Here is an 11,155-nt window from a genome sequence, read left to right as displayed (position 1 = left end):
TGCCTTTATCTTCAGTAGACTCGACTACTGCAATGGTGTCTTCACAGGTCTCACTAAAAAATCTATTAGAAAGCTGCAGCTGATTCAGAACGCCGCTGCTCGAGTCCTCACTAACACTAAGAAAGTGGATCACATTACTCCTGTTCTGAAGTCTTTACACTGGCTTCCTGTGTGTCAAAGAATAGATTTCAAAATACTGCTGCTGGTTTATAAAGCACTGAATGGTTTAGGCCCAAAATACATTACTGACCTCCTGCTAAATTATGAACCATCCAGATCTCTCAGGTCTTCAGGGACTGGTCAGCTTTCTGTCCCCAGAGTCAGAACTAAACATGGTAAAGCAGCGTTCAGTTATTATGCTCCAAATATCTGGAACAAACTCCCAGAAACCTGCAGGTCCGCTGCAACTCTTACTACTTTTAAATCCAGGCTGAAGACTTTTCTTTTTGTCGCTGCTTTTAATTGAACTATTCATATCTTAAACTGCACTGTAACTTTTATCCATGTACTTTTTCTTGTAATGTTTAATTGAACTATTCATATTTTAGACTGCTCTGTAACTTTTATCCATGTATTTTTCCTTAATGTTTATTTTATTAGCTTTTCTTTTTTAATGCTTAATGTCTTTCATTTTTTTTTGTAAAGCACTTTGAATTGCCTTGCGTTGAAAAGTGCTATATAAATAAACTTGCCTTGCCTTGCCTTGCCTTGCCTTGCCTTGCCTTGCCTTGCCTTGCCTTGCCTTGCCTTGCCTTGCCTTGCCTTGCCTTGCCTTGCCTTGCCTTGCCTTGCCTTGCCTTGCCTTGCCTTGCCTTGCCTTGCCTAGGCATGCAAAGAAAACTGACAGCTGAAACTAAAAGTATGTCATCACTCTTCAGAAAGTCTTATCTCCTGATAACATCACACTGTCTGTCAAACACTGACTCAACACCCGGAGTGTATGACAAAATAATTGTCTGTTAGGTACCTCGAAGCTTTAACATTCCATCCAACCGTGAGACAGAAAGAACACGCTGTCCTTTGTGATGATTCAGCTGGTATTCCTATTGTGTATCTATTTGTGATTGACACTGACACACAGTGTACCCTTTCAAAACAAATAGTATCTGATAAGAGAGCAGGGACCGCCCCGGCCTGACAGACCGCTCACCTTCAGGTTTCGCTACATTTAAAAGGAGCAGCAGCTCACAGTGAGGCTGAGGATCTGCTGCCCAGTACACAGTAAGTGAACCTTTACTGATCATCTATGCATATATAAATACATACATTAAATATTTTCAGTAATTTTTCATTGTCACACCTCAACACGCCTTACAGTTGCAATCCCATTTGAATCTCAGGTGTGTGATTTTAATTTGGTGTGTGAATTGTTTTATCTTTTTGTACAGGGGATCTGTGGAAAATGTCTGGACACCACGGTAAATAACTGTTTTGGTCTATTCTCATCCCTATATAACAAATGCATTGGATGTGCATCACATTTACTAAATATAGATTTTTTAACTTCAATACCAGGGGGACACTGTGGAAGAGGAGGTCATGGCCATGGTGATCACGGCCATGGTGGTCATGGACATGGACATGGTCATGGTCATGGTCATGGTCATGGACATGGACATGGACAAGGACAATGTGGTCAAGGCGGTCAAGAACATGGACAAGGACAATGTGGTCAAGGCCATGGACAAGGACACTGTGGTCAAGGCCATGGACAAGGACAATGTGGTCAAGGCCATGGACATGGACAAAGTGGATGCCATGGAGTGAAACGCAGGTGCAAGCCCAAGCGTGGACGCAAGCATATCAAATGTCACAAGAAGGGAAAGGAATGTCACGGGGTAAGACTCAACAGTGCCGTTTTTTCCACAGAAAGTAATTTTTTTCAGAATTCAGAGAAACATGATAAAAGATGTTTGTGTAATCCAATTGAATGAAAGCCGGAATGATAAAGTATGGCTATTTTATAATTGATTGCCATTTACAGGAAACTAACATTACAAATTACCTTGAGATTTGGTTTCACTTGACATACATACAAATGAAATAGAATACGCTCACATTTAAAAACAGTAAAAATCCTTGCTCAGGTATCAATAACTCATATAATAATAATAATACATGGGATTTTTATGGCGCATTTCCACTACAGCGCGGAGCGCGGTTTAAGTGTACCATGCCGTGCCCGGCCCGTTTTTGGTTGCGTTTCCACTAGGCGTAGTTCCGGCTCGCGGGTACTTTTTCACAGTTTTTCTGGCTCTCCAAAATCGAGGTTCTTTCTGGGCCAACAACCGGGCTGAGTATGCTAAACTAGTGAGAGAATCGCTGGCAACTACAACAAAATGAACATATTTTACCGTGATTTAATTGTAATACACGTTTCAAAATGATGCCGAATTAAAAACATACTGTTACCGATTAGTAAAAACCATGAATTAATGCTTTGACAAGTCTGCAGACAGACGGCAGGCGAAAAACCTTTTAAAACGTGTGTTTACTGAATGGAGATTGGCTAAGCTAACGCAGTATATGCTCCGACCGTAGGCTGATGTTGGTTTTGTGTTTCGCATTGAAGATGACGTCACGGCTCCGCCTACACTGTGTTACTATAGATACTGGCCCAGTTCCTAAACTGTAATGGAAACGCAGCATAAAGTGAGCCTGGCCTAACAAGGCCTAAGCCATACCGTAGCCGAGCGAGGCCCTGCATTGGAAAAGAACCTAATGCTCAGGGACGCTTATCCCTTTATAACCTCAGGCAGTCACGTGTTCCTTTCGGTAAACATAGTTTTTGTAGCCATTAAAATGTTTTGGGATGATTATGCATCCGATTATTAGTTATTAATTTCCCTGCAACCATCAACACAATGCGCAGTTTATAACACATTTTTGTGGTAAAGAGATGTTCAGGTAAATCTTATGGTGGCCGACAGGTGCAATCCTGCTCCAATGGCCCAAAACACAATGTTAAGGTTAGCTTATAAATCCAGCTGTTGGAAAGGGTATGGAAGCAAATGAGAGAAGAAATACAGTCATCCAAGTCTGATCGAAATGTTTCACTCTCATTTATTTTTGTTACTAATATTACATAACTTGTTAACTCACAGTATACATTCTGTTTAGAGTGCATGCAGAAATTCTCCTTGTAAAAAAAAAAATCTTCACATTAGAATTAGATTTACGCAACTTAGAAAAGGTATCCTAGCAAGACATTTATTTTCACCTGTGTCATAAGCCCAGGAGATAAAAATATAAAATGAAACGTGCTCTCTTCTGAAACATCCTTTCCAAGAGAAAAACCCTGTCCAACTCTTTTGTCAGAAATGTAATGATAAGCATTGCTGTTTGAATTGTTGATTTAATTTTTTTTCCTGTTCTCCTGCTGCAGTCCTCCAGCAGCTCCTGCAGCAGCAGCAGCGACTCCAGCAGCAGTGACTCTGACTAGATGAACGTTCCTGGGCAGGAGAAAAACAACACAAGTTACCACCTGCAAATCTTCAAATTGAAAAGTTCTTTGTAACTCATAAGCATTTATGTCTCATAAACGTCAACAAGATTTTGTCAAAACTGACTTGTTCACTGATTGTAAGGCTTTTTATCAAACTAAATAATAAAGTGAAATCAGAGCTTGGAATTCTTTTTATTTTAAGAAAAGTCACTGTATTTATGTTAACCTGTTGTTAACCGACGCACCCTCACCATGGTCGGCACCTGGCTGGTACTTGTCGCTGACCCGACTCAAGAGCTCCATGTCTTGCGCCCCCAGTGGTCTCGTATGGAGTCAGATTTGGGTCAATATTCTGCTGTCAATCAAAGTCAGTCTAAAACGGCTTCCACCACTAAATTGAGCATTTAAATGCCACAAATATGGCTACACTCTGTATATGTTAAATTAACAATGGATCAATGTGTAAAATTAGACCTGCTATGAACTCAGAAAATATATATCTTTACAGCTCCCTTTGCCTCTACAAAGACACGGTTTGCTTCCGATTCAAGTGTAATGTTAATTGTGGCCCAAACACAAATCACAAATAGTAAACCAGAAAGAAGTTATTGAATAGAACATGAAAGGTCCTTTTCAAAATGGATTCCTAAATCTAGAAATATATTCATCATTCAAAGACACACTAACAACACTGAATTCATTTACTTTACCAACTTTATCCGTTTCTTTGCAGTATTATGTTTGTATCATTTATTGATGAATTCATACATTACATTATAATTTTTCCTAATGTAGTCCTCAGGCAGCGACTCCAACTAGATGAAGAAGATGCGAGAAGAAACAGATGGAAACCTTCATCCTGCTACCTGAAGCTCTGGCCCCCAACCTGGGGGTCTGCAGGGCTTCATGGGGTCTGCAGGGCTTCATGGGGTCGCAAGGCATTTTACATTTTAAGAGTTGTAACATAACTAATAAAAAAACTGAAGAATGTGCCTATGTCTCAGAGTTTAATCCTTTTTTGGAAAGAACATTTAAAGAATTGGGTAGAGTTTGGATTATTATTTAAGATATAAAGTTGTTTGAATCGGTTTTTTTGTCAGGATAATTAAAATAGTTTGTTGTTGTAATAATCATTCTGGCCTCAAGAGGCTGAAGTTCTATTTCTACATCCCTGTGCATCTAATCACCGCCACCAAGTGTTGAAAAATAATATTGCAAGATAAATCTAAAAATAAAACTGACATGCAAAAATTAAACATAATACTCCTACGTCATCAGGCAGTCTCCCACACAATACAATCTATGTACAGTGGGTTTACAGAAAATTGATTGGCAGCCATTTTGGTAATTGCTCAAGTAATAGAAAAACAATAAAACATTTTACAGATCCAGCTAGTACTTGTAAGGAAGTATGTTTTCCACCACTACGGTACGGTATGACTGATCTACCCCCCCCCCCCCCCCCCCACAGTGTACCTTTTCTGTCCATCATTAAAGCTAGTATTTCTTACCTGCCTTTTAACTCTACATTTCATTTGACGTCATGGTTTCGTATTACACTATGTGTGTTATCTTTCACTGTGCATTCATATTACCTTTATGTACCCAAGGAGTGTTGAGCGACCTTTGTTTGGCATTGACTTTACTAATAGCTTCATCCTGTTACATTCACATGAACCTAGATGTAGTCACCTGCTCATTCATACCATTTTTTGTCTCTTAATAATGCCATTTCATCTTTGACACATAGATACGTCTGATAAGTGTACTAACAAGGGATTAATACAATATTAATTGATGTTATATTTCTTTCTGCCTGATTAAAGTCATCTATATGATTGTCGAGAAGGGATATGTGCAGAAACTCAGCTTATATTAACACAATCTCAAGATTAAAATGTATTTAAATATTTCAAGTGTTATGAGATTGCAAAGGGTCAAATATCTCTAACTAGTGGACTAAAAGATTATTTGTAAACCTGATTTTTTCTTGCAAATTCAAATCGTTTTTTGTTTGGGTGTGGGAATCCATATCTCAGACTGCACATGGTTCCTATTGACTGTATGTTAAAGATTACACAATCACACCCATTTAGCTCACAAAGCAGAAATGTCCTGATGGGTGTTCTGGCTCTGCCCTCTGTGAGGTGGCCTGCAGATAAAAAGGAGGTGGAGGCGGTGTGATCTGCTCTCCTGCACACAGTAAGTTCACCTCCGAAACTCAGCTGAGGATTCTCTGTAAGGTTCTGAAATACAGAATGATTGTATATATGTGTGTTACCTAAATTAACTGTGCTTTTGTTTTCTGTTTTGCTTTAGCAATCTTTATCTGAGGTTTCAGAATGTACGGAAACAACCAAGGTAAGTATCAAAATCACTGTCTATAAAAAAAAAAATGGATTACAGACCTGATGTTTAGTTTTGCTCAGTCCTCCTCCTTGTGTTTAGGAAACCACCCTCCTGGTTACCCAAACCATCCTCAACAGATGCCGGGGGGGTACCCTCATCCTCGGGGCTCTGTCCCACCACCAAACTACCCCCCTCAACACGGAGGCCAACACGGACCAGGACCGGGTTATGGGCCAGGACCGGGTTATGGTCAGGGAACTGGAGCTGGTTGTGGACCTGGTTTTGGTCAAGGCCAAGGACAGGGCCATGGCCAATGCCAAGGTCAGGGTCATGGGCACGGACACGAACATGGGCATGGACATGGACACGAACATGGACACGGACAAGAACATGGGCATGGACACGAACATGGGCATGGACATGGACCATGTCATGGAGAGGGCCATGGCCATAAACACAAGCATGGTCACAAGCATGGCAAGTGCCACAAGAAAGGAAAGGACTGTCACGGGGTAAGATTCAAACATTATTTTTTATTAATGCATGTTGGTTATATTTACTAAAAAATTGAAAATAAATATATATATATATATATATAAAAAAGAAAATCTGAGTTTATCACATGATATCAAAGAAGTATTGTATTTTTGAAAATAATTCACAATATTGTTCAAGAAATAATGACACTTTCCTTACATTTTGTGTGTGTGTGTGTGTGTGTGTGTGTGTGTGTGTGTGTGTGTGTGTGTGTGTGTGTGTGTATGTGTTGTGTTCTTCCCCCCTGCAGTCCTCCAGCAGCTCCTGCAGCAGCGACTCGGACTAGATGAAGGTTCCTGATTGGATGAGAAACAAGACAAGCAGGAAACATTTTCCTCATATATATTACAATCAATATATTACTGTTAAATAATTCTTCATGTACAATTAAAAAATAGATTATGTATCAAACATTGTATCGCTGATGGTGTTTGTGTGAATGCAAAAGTGCTTTCTGTATATGAAAATGCTAGTAAAGTAAACTTGCAATGGCTTAGTTTTTTCATTTGCTTTTTGTAAGGAACTATTACGGCAGTGCATGCTTTTGATATATTATTATTTGAGCGCTCTCTTGTGTTTTACATTTCATCGGACCTCATGGTTTCATATTACACTGTGTGGGTTAATTATCTATCAGTGTGTATTCATATTATCTTATTCACCCAGGGAGCGTTGAATTAAGACCTTTGTTCTGAGTGATTTTGAAATAGTTACACACCCTGCGGCCAGGGGAGCCGCCAGGGATTTTGGGCCCCATGAAAAGATATCACATTGGTTACTTAAACATTTAAACATGTTTTGTTCTAAAATTGTTTGGGCCCCTGTTGATGCCTGGCATTCAGGCCAAAGAGATCCATTTTGGTTTCATCAAACCAGAACATTTGGTTTCTCGTGGTCTGAGAGTCCTCTAGGTGTACCATGGGGGCTTTCATGTGCCTTTTGCTGAGGAGTGGCTTCCTTCTGGCCACTCTACCATAAAGGCCTGATTGGTGGAGTGCTGCACAGATGGTTGTCCTTCTAGAAGGTTCTCCCATCTCCACAGAGGAACACTGGAGCTCTATCAGAGTGGCCATCGGGTTCTTGGTCACCTCTCTGACTAAGGCCCTTCTCCCCCGATGTTCAGTTTGGTTTGGGCGGCCAGCTCTAGGAAGAGACCAGGTGGTTTCAAACATCTTCCATTTGCAAATGATGGAAACCACTGTGCTCGTTGGGACGTTCAATGCTGCAGACATGTCTCTGTACCCTTCCCCAGATCTGTGCCTTGATTCAATCCTGTGTCTGAGATCTACAGACAATTCCTTGGACCTCATGACTTGGTTTGTGCTCTGATATGCACTGTAAACTGTGGGACCTCATATAGACAGCTGTGTTCCTTACCAAGTCACGTCAAATCTATTTAATTGACCAGGTGGACTCCAATCAAGTTTTAGAAACATCTCAATTTTCAGTGTCATAGCAAAGGGTGTGAATTCTTATGTACATGTGATATTTCATTTGATTATTTTTAACACGTTTGCAAAAAAGTCTTTAAAAAACGTTTTCACTTTCTCATTGTGGAATATTGAGAAACAAAATGAATTTAATCCATTTTCAAATAAGGCTATAACATAAAAAATGTGTAAAAAGTTAAGGGGTATGAATACTTTCCGGATGCACTGTAACCCGCTCCTGGGCTGCAAACAAAAAGCAGGGAGGCGAGACGAAAGGTAAGAAAATAACAATTTGTTTATTTCCTTATAAACAAATGAAGAAACAGGACCAGCCTCAGGTCCCCGAAGCTGGCACGGAGAGAGTGACCAGAGGAGTTCTTCCACGTAACCGGCTGGGCTCCTCCTATATCCTGTTCAATTCCAGGTGTAGCTCATCAACCCCTGAACCTGCGAACCTAAGCACACATACAAAGAACACACAGAAACAGCACCCCACGTGGTGTGGAGGAGTCGTCACAGTATCACAACCCCTGTCTGATTATGTCTTGTGATACGTATTTGTTCTTCTTATGTTTAGAATACATACCCTCCTGTTGACCAAGACCAGCGACGTGCAGTCAGGGGAGGCAGAGCCTCACCTGTCATACTCCAATGTAACGGAAAAACAACTAAAGATAAACTAAATAGTAATAATAATAAAATGTCTCCACTGATCTGTGTTGTAAATGTGATTTATGTATGATTCCAATCGCTTTTTATAGTCAAAATCAGCAAATTTGCCGAGCTCCGCTACAACTACGGGTGCGATGAGAAGTGAGGCAGGGAGGAGCCATGGATGTATAATAAGGGGACGAGCTCTGAAGGAGTAGGTCTCACTTCTCCGCGCCGATTCTATGAGTTTGCTTTAAAAGAAGGAACACTCAAAACAACCAGGACGAGGGTTAAACAATAATCTGTTTTAATTATAAAAGGTAATAATGCAATACAATATAATACATTACCATACCATATAAAATCATATCCGTAATGTAAAGAGTAGGCCTACTCCTGCCCTAGTTCACGTGCTGCTTCGACCCTTCGATCTGGACAGCGCGAGAAGAGAGAGCGAACAAAAGGATGAACAGGCTTTCATACCAACACAAACAGGAAGGGGTGGAGTTAACTGGTCGTCTTTTCCGGTCATCTCATTGGGAGATGCAAACGTGAATCCACGCGTACCAGCAGAGAACCAAACAGTTTCAGTTTGAAGCAAAACAAACACCTCTGGCATTCACTGTCTCATATTTCTGCAGCCTCCACACACACATCCCCCCACATTCCAGAGACCTCAGTTGTGTCTAAAGGATATTCCCTTGCTCACAAAGATAACACAAAGATCTCATCTCTCATATCTCCAACTTCTGGTTACACAGACTGCTTATTATTAATACAAAGTAATTAAACCCACACATATACTATTCAAGATATGTAGACTTCCCTGAAACATGACATGCTAGAGATCCTAAGCAGAATATACTCTCATCCACCTAGCCCCCTGTCAGGGGTGGCGGGTGTTGTAGGCTAGGGAAGGCTAAGCCTTCCCAAATATTTGTGTCACTGCATCCTGGTAAAATAAAAATATAATGTTTGTGTCTTTGACATTAGCACTGCTATGCAGCCACCTGTGCCCTGTACTACGAAGCCAGTTCAAACCCTGGATATGTTTGAGTTATCTAAACTAACCCTAACAAACGAGATCTCGACGCTGGTTAATATCAACTCGGTAAATCAAGCCACGGCTTCTCTCACCAACTGAGAGCGCGTTCACGTGAAAGGGGTGGGGTTAGCAACATTTGACCAATCATAAATAGGGACAAGTGTACTGACAGCGCAGCGTCATACTTCATTAATGAAAAGTAAACTAATATTAGACAAATATGAACTTTAAAGTTCATATTTGTCTAATATTAGTCATCCATGACTTAAACATAATAATCCAGGATACAAGCCACCTGCAAGGTGAATACAGAACAACTGGTTACAAAATAAATAAACTACCGAGTGTTTGAAAGCGTAACAGTTTTATGATATCACTGCCCCATCTAAGACACGAGTGGATCTGACTTTAATTACATTTGAGTTGAGTGTTTCGTCAACCTAATGTAATCTCTCATATCTTCAACTTCTGGTTACACAGACTGCTTATTATTAATACAAAGTAATTAAACCCACACATATACTATTCAAGATATGTAGACTTCCCTGAAACATGACATGCTAGAGATCTTAAGCAGAATATACTCTCATCCACCTAGCCCCCTGTCCTGCATACATACACCTCCCCCACAGAGCAATAAAACCCTGTTTACTCCAACCAGCCCAGAATGTTTATAGCCATTTTAGTCCTCACATTTATGAAAGGATAAAACAGAGAAATCAATATAAAACACAAACACAGGTATTGTTTGAACAGTATTCACTTAACTGCTACTATTGATAATTACCAGAGAAACTCAAGGGACCTCTTTTAATATCTGGAAATTGCAACAAGACTTTCTGCCATTTCAAATGTAACACACTTCTTAAATATCAGATGATAATAATCTTCAATCCCCCTTTGTATCTCATTCTCAAGAGATAAACTTACACAAGGCATTTTGAAACATATCTACTATCATTCTTTTCTACTGTGTCTGTCCCCCAATATTGTATAAATCTATCAGAAACTGAGACCCAAGGTACTTGAAATCTTTGGGAACAGAACATCACTTTCCATGGCAGTGAAGGAACCATGAGAGAGCAACCTGAGTGCTAGAAAGCAGTCTCCTTGTGGTGAATCATCAGCCCACTCGGTCGGGGCCGGAGAGCCTGGGGTTGAGCCACTTTGTCCTGATGACCTTCAGCCAGACGAACTCTGCTGTGTCAGCCTCCTGCGATACAAATCCCTCAAGCCTACGCTCCGGGCTCCGGGGCCCTCGGCTGTTTGATCCACCACTGCGTAGGCCACTTGGAGCCTGTTGGTGGGGTGTCTTAAAACAACAGACGTCTGTGAACAGGTTTTCTAAATTAATTGTACAGCTTCAGAATCTTAATACTTGGACTGTGCCAACTAAATAAGAACCCCAACATCTTTAGGTAAACTAAATAACATATTTCAATAGCTCTGAATTTCTGACAAGCATCCGTGTTTATTTTTAAATGAAATCCTTGAGATCCCATTACAAATCTAAATATGATTTGAACTGCTAATGTTTCTGGTAAAGAAACACACTAATGTTATGGATTCAAAAACAACCAAAATCACAATACTAACAAAGTGAATGATTTCCTGGTGATACTGCTTTTACCTGTCAGTGCTTAGATATTATCCCGCTGAAATAATGAATACAGAATTCCAACAAACTGTCATCAAATG

General features: G+C 40.3%; 1 protein-coding gene across 2 annotated transcripts; it reads left to right on the top strand.

Annotated features, from left to right (window-relative positions):
• Window positions 1–5,597: 5,597 nt before the first annotated feature.
• LOC117466262 (holotricin-3-like) lies at window positions 5,598–6,666 on the top strand. 2 transcript variants are annotated; one of them, XM_034109408.1, is made up of 4 exons: window positions 5,598–5,647; window positions 5,765–5,806; window positions 5,894–6,306; window positions 6,582–6,666. In XM_034109408.1, the coding sequence occupies exons 2-4, from the start codon at window positions 5,788–5,790 to the stop codon at window positions 6,615–6,617; spliced, it is 468 nt and encodes a 155-aa protein (XP_033965299.1). In that variant the 5' UTR covers window positions 5,598–5,647; window positions 5,765–5,787; the 3' UTR covers window positions 6,618–6,666. The 2 variants fall into 2 exon arrangements, with proteins under 2 accessions (XP_033965299.1, XP_033965300.1); XM_034109409.1 differs by having other exon boundaries at window positions 5,647–5,683.
• Window positions 6,667–11,155: the final 4,489 nt, after the last annotated feature.

The sequence above is a fragment of the Pseudochaenichthys georgianus genome, chromosome 21 (assembly GCF_902827115.2).
Source record: "Pseudochaenichthys georgianus chromosome 21, fPseGeo1.2, whole genome shotgun sequence".
In the NCBI taxonomy this organism is placed as follows: Eukaryota; Metazoa; Chordata; class Actinopteri; order Perciformes; family Channichthyidae; genus Pseudochaenichthys; species Pseudochaenichthys georgianus.
Note: the sequence above shows the minus strand (reverse complement) of the source record. Positions and strands in the feature narration are given on the sequence as shown.

Excerpts from the sequence above, each read along its gene's own strand:
- LOC117466262 (XM_034109408.1), top strand. Across the intron at positions 6,307-6,581 it reads AAGGAAAGGACTGTCACGGG|TCCTCCAGCAGCTCCTGCAG; the intron begins GTAAGATTCAAA and ends TCCCCCCTGCAG.